Source organism: Ambystoma mexicanum, chromosome 1p (genome assembly GCF_040938575.1).
Source record: "Ambystoma mexicanum isolate Mex_15411 chromosome 1p, UKY_AmexF1_1, whole genome shotgun sequence".
NCBI lineage: Eukaryota > Metazoa > Chordata > Amphibia > Caudata > Ambystomatidae > Ambystoma > Ambystoma mexicanum.
In genome coordinates this window covers 268,117,215-268,134,677 of record NC_090921.1, presented here as the reverse complement: position 1 = coordinate 268,134,677, position 17,463 = coordinate 268,117,215, and the positions used below count along the sequence as shown (strand labels likewise).

Sequence of the window (17,463 nt, the reverse complement as noted above, 5' to 3'; positions counted from 1 at the left end):
AAGGACCCACCTGTTGGCTTGCGGGCCCATTCTACCAGGGGTATGGCTGCCTCTACTGCCCTACAGAGCGGTGTTCCTATTCGTAACATCTGTGATGCAGCCACCTGGGCTTCTCCATACTTATGTACGTCACTACTCCCTTGATTCCATCCGTGGGCAGGATCTGGCCTTTGGCAAGGCGGCCCTTTACTCCGCAATTTGGGCATTCTAAATTTCTGTTTTCTAAATTCTTTTCCCACCTCCTTACGTTGGTAGTGCTTTGGGAGTCTGTCATAAATATGGAATACGTCAGAAGACCCAACCCCTCGAAGAACAAGTTACTCTTACCTAGTAATCTTCTTTCGATGGGATGGTCCAACGACGTATTCCATATCGCTCCCTCCCTCCCTGCCTTCCCCGCTACTGCATTTCTTATGCGATTGCAGCTTACGTTTCCGCAAGGCTTTGTGTGTCAGACTGGCAGAATACTGGTGCCACACGTTCTGGGATAAAACTGCAACTGAGGCTATGGGCGTTGTGCGTCCTACTTATAACATCCAGTGACGTCGGCTGTCGGAGGAGGTCCTCGAGGGTGGCGTATCGACGTCACCGACGCAGGACGCAGATGCCAAAGATTTTCCAAAGCAGCACAGCTGTGGTGATTACATGTCATTGATATGGAATACGTCGTCGGACCATCCCATCGAAAGAACATTACCAGGTAAGAGAGTAACTTGTTCTTCTGGTGCTTGTAACTGCTTTGATTCACATGCGCCTACCCTTCCTCCCCTCCTTGGAGTTGAATGAACATGGACATCTTACACCTTTCTATCCTTCTGTACTCACTTGTGCGTTTTCCTTAGGCTCCCTCATTGCCGCTTCAGGAACTTAAAGATTTGCTGCAGGCATGGGACTTGGTTGATCTATGGTGGCTGTTGAATCCTAGCACAAAGCAGTTTAGTTTTTATTCCAATCCGCACGACCCCTCCTCTTGGATTTACTTTATTTTGGTTTCTAAGACACTATTGCCTAATATACTGGACTCTTCTATTGGTAGTATAGCCATTTCTGATCATGCAGACTTTCGAATGCCTTGTTCCTTAGTGAATAAGATTAAAATATTGGTTGGAGATTCAATACTAGGTTGCTTCCCGACATCTCATTTGGAGAATCCATTAGAGATGAACTTACTAATTACATAAATGAAAATAAAAACTCAATGGAGGATATTTTTGTTTTTGGGAAGCGCTAGAGGCCACCATCAAAGGGAAGATACTTAGCCTTTCTTCTCTTGTCTATGAAGAAGAGTATGTAGTGAGTGCCCTAAGGGAGGCAGAAAGATTACTCTGAAAACGCCTCAGATGATCAAAGGGAGATAGTACTAAGAGCAAGGCAGCAATTAGATGGTTGACTGAAAAAGCTGAAAGAGGATTATTTTATATAAGGCAGTTTTACTGAGAGCATGGGGAGAAAGCGGGATAGTTATTGGCAGACAATCTTAATAAATTAGGAGAGAGTGAATATTATGTCCATTGTCACAGATGATAATGCAGTGTTGACAAAAAAGGAGGACATTATGGAAACCTTCAGGACCTTTTATGAGGAATTGTATAGGGCTGAGGAATCGGGCACAGAAACTGAAAAATGAGTTTATACAAGGAATGAATTTGCCAGTATTGCAGGACAATAAATTGAATCCTTAGATGCAAAGCCTATTGAAGAACTGTTAATGGCAATTAAGAATACCCCAAAGAATAAAAGTCCTGGGCCTGACTGGTTCCTGGTTGAGTTTTTCCATGAATTCAGTGACCTACTCTACCCTATTTTGTTAGATGTCTGTTTGGCAATTGTGGAGCGGGGGTCTCCTACCGGAGTCCATTCAAATGGCTTTAATCGGTTTAATCCCTAAATCAGGAAGGGATGGCACAAAGTGCACAAATTATAGGCCTATCGCTCTGCTTAATGTGGATGTTATGCTTTTATCTCTTCTTTTGTTTAATATATTTATAGAACCTTTAGTGGCAGCACTTAGATTAAATGACAAATCCAAGGTATTAAATTTGGCACTTATGTCTCTAAAGTGCTATTATATTCAGATGATCTCCTCCTGTTTCTTTCAAATCCAGAGTACTCCTTTCAGAATGCATTGGAACTATTTCATCGTTTTGGTAACCAATCGAACTTTAAAATGAAAATATATAAGACTGAAATTTTTCCAATAACTCTAATGTTCTAATGTGTAACAAAAGTTGTGTTCCTGGAAATGAGTTCCGATGGGCTACATACATTAATGCCATTTGGGCATTCATGTATCAAGGATAGCACTCCTATGCTAGAAAATAACATTTGTCTTAAATGCAGGGACATGATTTTAGACTGTAAAAGATGGTCTTGAATGAACCTTACAATATGGGGGAAAATTGGCATGATTAAGAGGACAATGCTTCCTAAGATTTGATATCTTTTCAGTGTGTTGCCTCTTCCTCTTTCGCAGTCTTTTTTGGGAGAAATTAAGAAGGTATTTGGAGACTTTTTATGGGGGATTGGAGTTCACCCAACAATTCCAATGTCAATCTTTTGCACTCAGTGGAGGAAGGGGTCTTTGGTTTTCCAGATGTGAGGAAATGGCACACTGCTTTCTCCTTGAGGAATCTACACCAAGTCAGCCCCTATGTGAGTAGGCATGGAAAAGGAGTCTGTCACCTATACGCTTTTGTCTTCTTACAATGGATTATCGACTCAGTCGTGACAAACCTTTTCCTACAGTAAGACCTATGGTTTCTGAATGGAAATGTGTGAATTGCATAACTGAGTCAAAAATCCTATCTCTGGAGTCCTGTATTTGGAAGAATCCAGCATTTACGGTTGACAATAAGATGCTGAATTGGCGCACGTGGCTGCATGCAGGTATTTGGAAGCTGAAACATGTTCTAGAGAATATCACTGGCTACTTGAAATTTAAATATAAATTATGTAATTCTGAAAGATCATTGTATATAGTGCTACAAGGAATTTTCACATCCGCTTTCTCGCCATTAAATGCCAACATCCATGACCATCCTGGCCTATGTCATGTCGAAGAAATGCCCTCTCTCTGCATCTGTGGTCTTCCACCTACTCTGTCACCTCTAAAGTGCCCTTGGAACGTCCAGAGCGAAAACTTTGGGAGTCTGAAATGCATGTGCAGATATTGGTTTCCAACTGATTGATAATATGTAAAAGCCTGAAGAAATTTTAACTGGACCTGGATTTAGGTTCTACACAGACACCTGTCTGTATTGGTCGCCGTCGAGGATGAAAGTATGTAAACTTTCCCAATCTCATATTTGCTGGAACTGCAAAAAGAAAATTGGAACCAATACCCATATTTGTTCGTCTTGTGGGCAAGTATCTCAATACTGGGAACAATTGATCTCCTGAATGGAGTTTGTAACCCATTCAGTACTGCCACGTACCCCACTATTCTGTGTTCTGGGCTTATTGCCAAATGGTTTGAAGTTATCAGCATTATTACTGGCTAAGAAACAGATTTTGAGGGAATGGAAATCTAATGGGAAACCCCAACTTAAGGACTGGGTTCAGAGTATGTTTCTATTGGCTATTAGGGAAAAAGTTTCATATGTTAAAAAAATTGAAGAATATCAATTAATTGGGGAAGTATTTTCAGTGACTTGTACGCTTAAATTGTTGCTGTTATGGAATTTTATGTGTGTATGTGTGTATGTTTAAGGATCTGCTGGCTTGGCTCACCCTCGTCCCTTTTTGCACCTAGTTTTTGCTCATGTTTATCCTGTCTTTTCTTGTGTTGTGTATTGTGTTCAGGGACAAGTGTGTAAAGTGCGGTTGAGATATTCTGTATTACAACAATGAGATGTTTTGATTTGTTTGCTATGTTCTGCTTTTGCAAGAACTCTCATTGGATTACTTGCATTACTTTCTTTGTTTTTAACTTGTATTATATTTTGTCAACACTGTTGTATACTGCTTTTATTTGATGGATTGAAAATGATAAATGAATAAAACTCAGAAAAAAATAACAATAAATAGAATAAAAACAACCAATCGGGATCTCGATGCATGAGGGATTGTAGGTACACTACATGTCACTGTAGGGATAGACACGCCCAAGTTGGTCTCCCTTTTCTGCGATTACCATTAGATGTTGGTCGATATGCATAGCATTCGACTCTAAGCAGGTACAAGCACCAGAAATAAAATTAAGCTAAGTAATGTATGTCTTCATGGAGTATATAATTTAGTACTGTGAGCAATGCATTTTATTTGGTATTGTTTGTGTTTGAGGTCTGCCTTGCAGCAGTATCCACCTTCTCCAAAGTGGCAAGCTTTGCTGCTCAATAACTCTTACCTGTGAGTGATTGGCCTAGCTTTAAGGCATAGTTTTTCACAGTACTATAGTTGGTCTCTATTAACCAAACACACCAATTGTATTAAGAAGAAAAACAAAATGCAAAACAGTAGTGTTGCATGACTTCTGTATTTTACAACACTGAACACCACTGAGCGCATCATTGATACCAACCAGCATCTGTAGAACTGTGGAGTTAAGTTACTGACACAGCAGGATAGAGGGCACCTTAGTTATGGCATCTTTTGAGGCTATGAGGGTCTCCTAAGAGCCGCTTACCTTTAGAGTTGCTTGTGATTTAGAGGAAACTCAGTTCTTACGCAACAGTAGAAATGTGGCACATTAGTGGGCTAAAAGTGGACGTTCATGGGTGCATGAAGATTCAATGCTAATGCATATTTATGTATGATCAGGTGCATGAGCTAATGGATCAGTGCTCAAACACTGATGGGCCTTACTAGCATCTACATAACTTGTCCAGTTGTGTGCTGTAGCAACTCCTGGTATCGTTTTTGTGAGCGGGTCTCCCTCTATTCTCCCTCATTATTTCACTGCTGTGATGTTGTGCTTTTCTCCCTTCAGCTGGCCTGTGAATGCTACACTCTTCTCCCTTCGCTGGGTTCAGGCTTCTCACAAGGAGTGAAATACACTGAATGCTGGGAACATCAGCTACACACACTCCTGGCAACACTTCATAACATTGTTGGTGATTTTTATGAAGGTGCTGAGACAGGTAGGGATTTTACACCTTTGTTTCCGTTTTTTTTCTCTCATAATGTTCATTCCTCTGGTGACTACATTATTCCACCACCCTACTCCAGTGGTTATCCGCTTGTATGTTTCTGCACTTCTGAATTTGCTAACCATAACTGTATAATTGTATAATTGTTTATTTATAACGCGCTTAATACCAGAGATTGGTTTCTAAGCGCGGCTCAGGATTGGAACCTGTTTTGCGGTGCGTTGTCTTGCTTCCAAGACTAACGTGTTGCCCCTGACCTATCCCCCTCACATAGACGGGGCTTGTGCAGTGCAGCCTTCTGTGTCTGATATGGCTACACTTTGATATGATTTGTGATGTTTATTTTTTTCTTTCGATACTAAGAGAAAGGTTTGGTAAATTAGTAATATTTGACACAATGTATTAATCTAGCTTGTTGCTGGGTTAAGTTTGTCCAGCAACATATACCTATAGCCTCAAGCACCTCCCTGAACTTTGCATATTTTCCCTTTTTAAAAGCTATTACAGACAAATCCACTCTTTGCAAAACGGATGCCTTTTTGTTTGTACATGCATGTTTTCTATACCTTGTGTTTCTGTGCCCATGGAACAGCCGTTTGTCTTGTTGCCAGTCTTAATTTGTATTTCCTCATAAGTAGTTTTATTTTTTTGGAATGACCTTTGAGGCTGTGTGTGAGGGTTTGCAGTTAAAAGAACCTTCCCTTCCTAATTAGGCTGGTAGTCAAAAATTATAGTAATTTGACTGTCCAATTGTGGTAGGCATAAGTTTTCCTAGCAGGTTGTTTATATTAGGATTTCTCTGATATGAGCTATGCCTGTTGTGAGGAATCTGAGTGCATACTCACTTTACCCAAAATATTTTCCTCTCAGGAGCTTGTGGATATGTAAGGGGGGATTACCTGGTGCACAGAGACTTGGGGAGTGGAGGTGAGGCACCCTTGGGTTAGACACGGTATTCCCCCAATTCCCTTTCACGAGTACGCCATCCCCCAGGCCTTTGTAGGTTATTGCCAGTCCCTTACCAATATGCCCAGCCAAACACACACTTACACACACCATTTTGGTACTGTGACGAGTAAGGGACAAACCTGAGCAATACATCCTCTTTATTAATACACACACGGACAAACACCAATTTGGTCCTGGGACAAGGAGAAGGCCAGCAAAAGCAATGTGGAACTCCCAAGCCGGTAGTGAGCGGTTGTTAGGCAAAGTTTGCATGCAGTATCTTCTGGGACCCCTACACACTACTATGGCTACATGTGTAAGCAAAAACTACCTTTGGTATAAATCTGGAGCACACAATATTTGGTAGCGAGCTGAGCAGCCAGGCTTATCTCAAGAGGGAATGTGAGCTGTAAGGATGTTACACAGAGGTCTACAATCACAAGTATTCAGATAGACACTTATACTCAAGATTTATTGGTAAAACACTTATTAATTTGTTACACAGTCAGTTAGAAAACATTCACTAAAAGGAGGCAATCAATATCACACAAAAATATACTACAGTACTTCACACTATCTGGTTCTGCGACATTTAAACTACTTTGAAGGAGGAGCAAAAAAGCATAAGTTAATAAAACAAAAACTAGTTACTCTTAAACAGTGCAAATAGTTTGAGTTCACCAGAGTTGATTCAATGCAATAGGTAGGCCAAAGTCTTCGGGCTAGAGTCTTGTATAGGTAAAAATGGTTCTGGTAGTTAAACGGAAAAGTCTTTGCCACGGTCCTCAGAATTAGTTCATAGAAGAAAAATTCATATATCGGGTTTCACGCATTTTTGCAGTGAGAGGTAAGTTCTCTCGGTCGGGTTTTCACAGTACCTTATATTGAAGAAAAATATGCAGCTGAAGACTTCGGTTCCTGGCAGTTCCTGCAGATCTCGCTGTTCCTGAGCCTCAGTCGTGGGGACAAGAGGGAGGATGTCGGGGGACTCCTGCACTGCACAGGTCACAAAGCTGGTAAACTGGCAAATCTTGGATTCCAGTAGCTGTAGTAAAGCACAAAAACTGGTGTCCTTCGCCCTGGTTATTCGGTTTCCTGCAGCACTCTGGGGAAAATGCAACCAGCTCAGCGAATGGTGTCCAGGTGGCTTACGAGTTGATTGGTCCCACCAGCTCAAATGGAGAAGTCGTCCTTGAAGGGCTTCTTTGTCGAGATGAGCTTGGCGATTCTGACCTGCCGCAGGGCTTCACCCGGCAAACCAACGGTCCAGCAGTTGCAGCAGCCGTCCTCTTCCAACTCGTCTTGGGTTCTTTCTTTCCAGTGGTCGACTCTGCCTTCCAAGCCAAGAGACTTGCCTTTTATCCAGTTTCCTCCCATTCATTCCAGCCTACCTGCCACTCACCCAGGGTGGCTGTCCTTGCCGGACCGTCAGCCAGCCAATCACGCCAGAGTGCATTTTAGTCTCCTAGGAGACTAAGCACAGGGAGTTTCGGCACCTCCCTCACTTCCAGCCCACCCCAGACACTTAGGCGCCAGATGTGGTCTTCAGTCCTGAAGCAAGCCAAAGGCATAGGAATAAAGGGACCAAACCTGGTTTGGCGCGCATAGACAAACCCTAGAAGGACTTTTCCAAAAAGAAACGATGAAAAAAGAGGACCGGGACCTGTTTTTACAGAGGGGGCTCAGGCACCATCTTAAAAAACTTGGCTCCCGCGATTTTTAGCTACTGGTGTTTGCGGTCGGAAAAAATCATGGTAGTTTGTTGTAAAACCACTGCCACCAGCCATTCCGATAGGAAAGGATAGCATCTGACTGCTTCTAGACACAGGGGATAGTAGGTAAGCCCTCCAGCCCTCTATTGGAAGATAGTGTGTGCTGGGTTTAGGAATTTAAAAAGACTAGTAAAGTCATTTTAACTTTACTTTCTCTGGGAAACAGTTTATCCCAGAGAAGGTATCTAAACCTTGGGACAGCCCAAAAGGCTTCCCTGTGTCACTGCACTGAGGGTGCTGTGTGACGCACATGAAAAGATAATGCCCGTGGAGTCATCTAAAACTCCATAATCAAAGAACACTAGAGTAAACACACATCAAAATACATGAGAGAGTGGGAAAAAACGGTCACTCTCTCCAGGTAAAAAAAATCAAGTCCTCGAAAACCCAGCAAAGTTGCTGGGGGTCTCTAAGGTAAAGGAACTTGCACATTTATGCAAATTCTCCCTAACAGCGGTCTAGTCCTCTTTGGACCAAACGGCCTGGTGGGAAGTTTGAAAGCAGGAAGAACAACGGTGGAAATGTGGAACCAGTGCTGCAGACTGCTGTTGGCGCGCAGACCTCTCCTGGAAGGCGCCGTGGCAGACGGAGGCCTTGAGAACCTCTGGTCGATGCAGTGTGTATGCTGCTGGAAGTGAGACTGAAAGAAGCTGTAGGCCTGCAGCGGTGTGTGGAAAGGAAGCCGACGTGACCAGTTAAAGCTTCCAATTGAGGCCCTGACTGTAGAAAAAGCATTGGGGGCCGGCGCAAAGCCACATAGAACCGCTGAGGAGACCAAGAGAGGAGCTGTACAGAGGGAGCTCAGGGTTGCAGGAAGCGGCATTGGAGCACCGTACGCACCAACAGGTGAGTCAACCTAAGAAGGGGTATGCCGGAGTGGCAGGCGAGCAGGTCAGACCTGTGGAAAATGTAATGAGAACGGATTTGAATGAAAGAAAGCACTTTTGAATATCGACCTGAATTGAAATGAGTATTGTTTAATAGAGTTCTGAATGGAAGCAGTTTTGTGGAAGCACAAGATATATAAATGAACTGTGTAATTCGCGAGAACAAGCATTGGCAAGAGTCAAAATAGCATATGAAACTACATCAAGTGAATGGTGGCATAAGAAAGGGCAAAACATCAAGTGAATGTGAAGTGAAAGCAGTGCTCCAGATAAGATTTTGAAGTGGGAGTATTTTGCTTACTATTTTTTTTTTTTAAGGTTGGGAGAATGATTTTTATTTTAGGGAGTAAAAATGTAAGCCCAATTTCCAATGCAAGTATTTTAAAAGCGAATAAAAATGTTTTAACTCGGAAATGGAAATGTTTTCGGAATCATTATTTGTCTGCACCCAGTTATGCATGCACATTAAAAGATGCATGTTTTGACTTCTTCCGAACATGCAGTAATACTAGGAGTGTCTTCCTGTGGTACTAAGTGCACTGCTGGCCCAAACATATCCATGGAACTATGATAGTGAAATCGGGGTCACAAGGTCGCGTGTCTCCCATTTTTTGTTGAGTATTTTTACTCCCCCCTTTTATTTTCTGTGAGTATTTGCCTATTTTTAAGGAGTAAAAGTGGCTGATAAATCCACTTATCTGTAGGGCTGTGTGAAAGTAAACCAAATGCAACTGTAGAGCTAAAAAAGTGGTAACGTGCCTACGGAGGAAAAGAGGCAAATAAGATGTGGTGTTTGCGTGACATGTAATGGGTGGACCGTCTGGTCGGACAACTGTGCCTAGACAAGAGTACACCTACCTATGGTAAAGTCACTTGGAACTCTTGCATGGAAGCTTGTGATTGGAACTAAAGGAACTGTTATATGAATTAAAACCAAAGAAATATAAGCTTGTGAAATTGGTGAAAGGTAACCTAAGCAGAAGAGCTGGGACGTAACCAGGGAGTTTGTGTTTGGAAGAAAGTGAAAGACTTGAAATTTAGGGAAGGGAACCCCTTTTCATTGTGAACCATGTTGAACATTGGAGAAGAGAGTACTTGGTAAAGCAAGAGCTGGAAGAAGCTTTGAACTTTTATTTGAACACTTATTCTTTCGACGCTGACATCCTTGCACATTGTATACAGATAGATGTGTGGGCAAGCATAGGCTTTGGACACAGACCGACATTTACTTTGGACTTCCAAACAAAGGCCATCCTTGGTTGTATTTAGGTTGGGAAATCCCACCTTGGCATAGGACAAGTTAGACCTTCAGCCAACCTTTTCATTGTTGAATAGGTTTATACCCAAAACTTTACTACAGTTGTCTGTGTCTACTTCTTATTGCCTTCACACTGTATACTGACATGAATGGTAATTTCCCATGTTAAAGACAATTAGTGTAACTGTATGTGGAATCTTTGTTTTGTACCCAGATATCCTTTCTGCGCAGTGCTCTAGATAAAATTTGGAAGTGCCAGTATTACTCCGTTTTTATACTTGTAGAGTAAATGACGTTTCAAGTGAGTAAACATTCTTTTTTTCCTTCACAAGGGTAAAACGCATGTGGCATCCAGCCAGAGTGCAAAACGTTAACTCTTGAAATCATGTGCAGTGACAGAACAGCAATGTTTGTTGTTACTAAAATAAACACAAGGTTGAAGTTTGAAGTAGCACAAGCACCATATTACAAATGGAATAGATGCGCTCTGACGAGGTGAGCTTCCCTTGAAAAACAAAAGGTACAACTGCGTCACAATCTACTTCATAGTTTGCTCACACAGAAACTGGTAAGTACGCGTGAGGAGTAGTAGCTATGTAGGCTTCTCGCACACAAAATGCAAAGGAGAATTGGGGCAATATCAATGCACGTTTCTTCCTGTAGAACACTTGGATTAGTGCAAGGTAAAGCATGTGCAGACGATTCCCATCCATAGAGCAAATAAGGATGTATCTCCATAGTGTAAGCTCCCCTCTCATACAACAGGTACAATATCAGGTGCAAGATTGCAAACTTCATCCTGATGTTGAAAAGCTATGCCATGGAAGTCAATAAATCATGCTTTCCTCCCTTAAAACAGGAACATCATGGGTCTCGACAGTGCAAATATACCACTCATAAAACAATTAAGCCATGGGCCACAGCAGTGCAAATTCCACTTGCATAACACAGTAACAATGTGCTGGAGAAGTGTAAGCTCCTCTGCATTGGACAGGTAAATGATTGTCCTCAGTGATGCAAGCTATACGCAAATATAATAGGAGCAACATATGGCTATGCAATCCACACTCCCATCACAAGCAACATGCCTAGCATGGGCTTCACTCAACAAATCAAGCTCCCCTCACATAGAAAAAGGTGCATCATGACCTTTTTCTATGTGAGGGAAGCAGCACTGTCATGTAGGGAAATATATACTGAAGAAAAATATGAAAAGAAGACAAGCAGTTTAAAGGAAAATGTGCGCTGCTTGTGCACAGCATCCGAAAAACACACTTGAGGAAATGTGCAATGTTTCCAGCTCATCTAAAATAAAAGCAGATGTTAAACATATTTGGAAAGGTACAAAAGGAATTGTTACATGGAAGAATCTAGTAAATGTATTAAAATGAAAAAAGAAAATCGTCCACTCTGAGATGAAAAGCACAGCCTTTCATAAAGATCCAAAATCTAATCTAAGCTTTACTGGTGTTTGTTTCTATTTTCCTTTTCAGGATTATGAATCTGTATTCTGAAGCCTACAAATGCTTAAAATGTGGACCGTTGATAGAAGTTTGATAAGCAAATACAATGTATGATGGTGTTCTTTGTGGTAGACCTGTGAAAGCAAAGGGAAAAGAAAATGTGACTTTAATGTCTGTAATTGTGAATGAAACCAACATGAAAGAAACTAGGCCTGAATTGCTAAATGTAATCCGTCCGTCCCCCCTCCCAACCCATAGCAACACAGCAAGAAAAGTCCTAAATGGCCCTGCCGGCTTAAATACAAAACATTTGCTATAGGCAACAGCATTCACAGGAGTTCTACGTTTCTCAACTCTAAGCTAGAATGAACGCACACCAGATGTTCTGCATCAGGGCAGAGAAATTGGTGTTGCTAGTTTATGTTGGTCCATGGAAAGAAATGCTTCCATAAGGTTACTTTGGGATTCTGTTTTTTGCTGGTAAATTCTAAATGGAAGCAGCGTAGAGACTTAATAAAAAAAAAAACATTCATCTTGAAAAGCCCCATCAGCTGAATAGAAAGCAATTTTTATATATATATATATATGTGTATATATATATATATATATATATCTGATGTTTGTTAATCTGCTTAGAATCACATGCTGTGCATAGGTCCGACATCCAGTGGTCACTGCGGAGTATTGCATTTTGTTTTTCGTAGTCGAAAAGGGGACGTCGACAAGGCGTGTCTGTAACACTATCCCTATAGTGACGTGCGTTGTACCCACAATCCCTCACGCGTCGAGGTCCCTCAGATTGTTTTTTTCCGCCCAGCTTATGGTCGCCTTACGCAGAGCTCCTAGAGAGACATTGCTAAACACTTACTACGGACCTCGGTCCTTTATATATACTTATTGTTAAAGATCCCTCCCCTCGACGTTAGCTGTGAAGCTGTTTCTCTGCCGAGCAAGTTTTCGACGGAGGGGAAGAGACGGAGGAGATCCTTCGGCGCTGCCGAACACGTGGCCAGGCCTCGCCGGCCAACATACAGTAGGGAGAGTGGGGGTTTGAACTTTTATCTTCTCGTCGAGAATGTCTTTCTTTCTCCCCTATCTTTCCCTTGGGGTTGTTATCACCAGTTTTTATTGCCTCAGCTATGGAGAGGACACCTTTTAAGTTTTGCCCACGCTGTAGGGGCAAATACACTTGGAAGGACAAACACAAGCTCTGTAATCGTTGCTTGCCCCTCGATCATAAAGAGGACAGCTGCGCGGCCTGTAAGCTCTTGAAACCAAGAACTCTTAAAGAACGGAAAGTTAAGAGGTGGGCGGACTACGCTATGTGGAAGTCAGTTTCCTCACCCGCCGCCGCTGTTACAGAAAGTGACGAGGAGGGTGATAACTCGACGTCCGTTACGGAAGTCATTAACCCCCAAAAGGAGCGCTCGCGCTCCTCGACGTCCGTCCCCGTCCCCGACGGGCTCGGCTCACGCCCTGCTTATGGGGATGAACACCCCGGCGACAAGGACGCACACAGACCCCATAGGCCTAAGCACACAACCCACGGCTCTTCTTCGTCGAGGACGAAGGATCCATCAGCGCCGAAGGGGACGCAGGGCACTCCGGCGTCTACCTCAGACCGTAAGGGTCTCAAGCCCCACCCGCAAACGCAGCCGCGACCAGCGATTGGGCTTTCATCTAACACGGGCGCTACCTCAAAAACATCCGACGTAACGCTCCATAGAGCGGCCGTCGAGAAACAACGCATAACGCAGGCAACGTCGACTCCAGAACCCTCTACTGACGAACTCGTTGTCGAGAGCCTGGCGAGAATTGTTTCCGAAGACAAACGTAAGCGGACGACGAAACAGACGTCGAATACCGCACCAAAAGATATAGAAACGCCGAAAAAGCACAAAAGTAGCCAGGAACTGCCCCCTTCATCTAAGGGCACTTCTGAACTACCGGAGGGCTTTTCTGAGGGCGACGGAAACCTTTCGTCGACGTTGTGGGAGCGTTCTAAGCGTTTTGAAGGTGAAAACACTGATTTCCCCCCTGTAGACTATTCAGGGGTTCCCCATGAGACCCTTGAAAGACTCCATTCTTGTATGGAAAAAATGGAAAGGTTTTTGGGTAGCCAAAACCCACCCACACCCAAAAGACCAAGAGAATGGACCCAGGATGACCCTAGGGTCAAGATTCCTAGGCTGTTTCCCCCTTCTACAGACGCATATGACCTCACTGAAGAGGAGCAATACCTCCAGGAAGATGAGGAGTGTTTGGGTGGAGAGGAAGAACATGAGGAAGAGAGGTTTGAAGAAGACCCTTACACTAGTGCAGGAGCTTTTGAAGAGGATACAGCTACTTCACAGCCCTGGCACTCCCCATCAGTGCAGCCTTGGCAATCCCCATCAGTGCACTCAGACCCTGATGTCTTTCAGCCTTCTCCTCCCAAGGACTCACCTATTGGAAACACCTCCCCCATAGATGACCAACCTTCACTTAATGCACTGTTGCGCAAGGCAAGAGCGCATTTTGAAATAGACACAGGGGAGACTCTTCCGGGCATAGACTTTGTAGAAAGAGTTATTAAAGAAAAAGCCCCGGTCAGTCAGTCTATTCCGCTCCTGGCTTCTATAAGGAGAAGAATAACTCCTTCCCTTTCCAATCCGGCCTTAGTCAGAGGGGTCAACCCTCGGATAGAAAAGCTCTTCAGCCCTTCGTCCTCTGACCCTTTGTACATCAGGGGACATTCTATTCCGGACTCCCTTGTAGTGACTAATACAAGAAAAAGAGCGGGGGTACCACTATCTACTAGTGAGGCACCACCTGACAAAGAGGGCAAGAAGCTCTATGCACTTGGGAAGAGAATCACGACCTCCGCCGCCTTCTCAACCAGGATTGCAAATAACAATTCCCTACTAGCTAGCTACGCAGATGCACAGTGGAGCAAGCTGCGCAGCGAAGCAGAGGACGCACCAGAACCGCTGCGTTCACGCCTGCTAGCTATAATATCAAAGGGAACTCTTGTAAACCAGGGCATCGTAAAGAACTCCTTAGATGCCGCAGAGACAGCTGGCCGTTCCCTGGTTCAGGGAATACTTCTCAAACGCCATGTCTGGTTGCGCAATTCGGGTTTTAAGCCGGAAACACAGGCTTCCCTGATAAATAAACCCATAGAACAAACACATCTGTTTGGAAAAGCAGTTGATGAGGCCCTAGAACATGCGAAGAAGGAGTTTGATACCATCAAGACTCTTGACCAAATTTCTAGGCCACCTAACAGACGCAGCTATGGCAATAGACGCTCCTTTCGTGGCCAACGCCAGCAGCAAAGCCAACAGCAATTTTACTCTGCTACCAACTGGCCCTCTAACCAAAGCACCCAGTTCAGTCAAAGAGGCCAACATCGTGGCAAGGGAAGAGGGCGCGGCTCCAGTCCCAAAGGCCCCACGCCCAATACCAACAAATGACCCGAAGATTCGGGTCCCCTCCCATGCATCACTGGTCGGGGGCCGGCTAACATCGTTCCTTTCAGCATGGGAGGGAATAACGTCAGACCGCTGGGTATTATCCACCATAGCCCACGGATACTGCATCGAATTCAACGGTTCCCCGAAATACAGACCCCCACGGAACCGACGCATGACACCGGAACACCTCACTATTCTTCTTCAAGAAGTAGAAGAGCTACTGGAAAAAGAAGCTATAGAGGCGGTCCCCCTATCTCAGGTAACAGAAGGTATTTATTTAGTGTACTTCCTTGTACCCAAAAAGGATTTAACCATGCGCCCTGTATTAGATCTGCGTCCAGCGAACAAGTTTGTCAAACCCCAAAGGTTTCGTATGGTGACCTTGCAGGAAGTAATCCCACTGTTATCACAGGGGGATTACATGACAACACTAGACATGAAAGATGCATACTTTCATATTTTAATGTTGCCAGCGCACAGAAAATACCTCCGGTTCAAGATAGAGAACAAACACTACCAGTTCAGAGTACTACCCTTCGGGATAGCATCTGCACCAAGGGTATTCACGAAGGTACTGGCAGTGGCAGCGGCCCACCTGCGCAGGTTATCCATCCCGGTATACCCTTACCTCGACGACTGGCTAATAACAGGGGATTCTTACGAAACATGCTTCTCCAATACCCAAAAGACCGTAGACCTTTTGTCCCAACTGGGCTTCTCCATCAACGAAAAGAAGTCCAGCTTAGACCCCAGCCAAATCAAACAATTCCTAGGGGCTCTAATTCGAACAAGGGACGGCCTTGTCTTCCCCTCCAACGAGAGGGTCCAAAACATGCTGTTTCAGATCCCCTGTTATGTGGCGGGTCTAGAGGTGACGGTACGCAAAGCAGTGCGCTTGCTAGGGATGATGGCGTCATGTATTTATTTGGTACCTCACGCGCGCTTGCGCATGCGCCCAATGCAAGAGTGGCTTTACAGCCAGTGGTGTCAGGCCAGTGGACAATGGGACGATGGGACGATCTAGTGGTGGTTTCGCTACGGTGGTGGACAAAGGAAAACCTGTTATTAGGGAAGACTTTTGCCACACCCGCAGTGGAAGCCACTCTAATCAGACGCATCCCTTACAGGATGGGGGGCTCACCTATCCCATCAGACTTCTCACGGAGTGTGGACTCCGAGTTGAGCATCCAAGCATATAAACCTGCTGGAACTACTAGCGGTGTTCAAAGCGCTGAAAGCCTTTCAGGAACACTTACAAGGAAAGACAGTGATGGTCCTCACAGACAGCACCACAGCCATGTACTACCTCAACAAGCAAGGGGGCACTCACTCTCCAGGACTGTCCAAGCTGTCCCAGAATATATGGAAGTGGGCTCTCAAACACATGTTCCTACTATCACAACATGTACCAGGGGAACTCAATCTGCTAGCAGACAAACTCAGCAGAGACTTTCCCCTGCCCAAAGAGTACGAATGGCAATTGCACGAAGACATCGTCTTAGACGTCTTCACGCAATGGGGTTTCCCGGAAATAGACCTGTTCGCAACCCTGGAGAACTCACAATGCCAAAGTTACGCCTCCAGGTACCCCCAAAACCAGTCCAAGGGGAACGGTCTGTCGATGCAATGGTCAGGGAAATTTGTTTACGCCTTTCCCCCGACTCCCCTCCTCAACAAAGTGGTGCACAAGATGCACCAAGAGCAGGTTACCATGATACTAGTGGCCCCAATGTGGGCCCGGCAGCCATGGTTCGCTCACTTGATGGAGATGTCCCTATCTCCCCCAATGAAACTTCCCTGCCCGTACAACATGCTGTCACAAGACAAGGGCAGGACACTGCATCCATGCCCTCAGACCATGAACTTAGCAGCCTGGCTCCCGAGATCATAGAATTTGGACATTTACATCTCCCTCAAAGATGTATGGACATCCTCAGGGAAGCCAGAAAACCTAATACTCGCCACTGCTATTCTAGGAAGTGGAAAAGATTTGTCATCTGGTGTAGAAGTAAGAACATCAACCCGGTTGACTGCTCTGCCACTAACATTGTTCTGTACTTGACCCATTTACTGGATTCAGGTCTAGTGTTTAATTCCATTAAAGTCCACCTAGCGGCACTTTCTGCATACACCACTTCCCAACTTAAAGTGTCGTGGTGGAAGATACCAGTTATCAAGGCCTTTATGGAAGGGGTAAAGAGAATACACCCCCCGATAGCTAACCCAGCTCCCGGATGGGACTTAAACGTGGTACTTTCTAGACTCATGGGCACTCCTTTCGAACCCATGCACAAGGCAACTCTTAAAAACCTCACTCTTAAGACTGCTTTCCTAATAGCTATCACCTCCATTAGGAGAGTAAGTGAACTACAGGCTCTTTCTGTACTAGATCCCTTCGTAACAGTTCACAAGGATAAGGTGGTTCTTCGCACGCACCCAAGGTTTGCACCAAAATTCATCTCGAAATTTCATGTAAACCAATCTATAGAACTACCAACGTTCTTTCAAAACCCTTCCAGCTTGGGAGAAAAAAGTCTGCATACACTAGATGTACGCAGAGCTGTCATGTTCTACATGGAAAGAACCAGAACAC

General features: G+C 44.3%; 1 protein-coding gene across 1 annotated transcript in view; it reads left to right on the top strand.

The window, feature by feature from the left end:
- Window positions 1–17,463, top strand: part of PELP1 (proline, glutamate and leucine rich protein 1) — a 1,000,849-nt gene that overhangs the window by 171,947 nt on the left and 811,439 nt on the right. Inside the window, exon 7 of the mRNA XM_069646587.1 lies at window positions 4,928–5,078. Within this exon, the coding sequence (XP_069502688.1) occupies window positions 4,928–5,078 (151 nt within the window). The remainder of the gene's footprint in view (window positions 1–4,927; window positions 5,079–17,463) is intronic.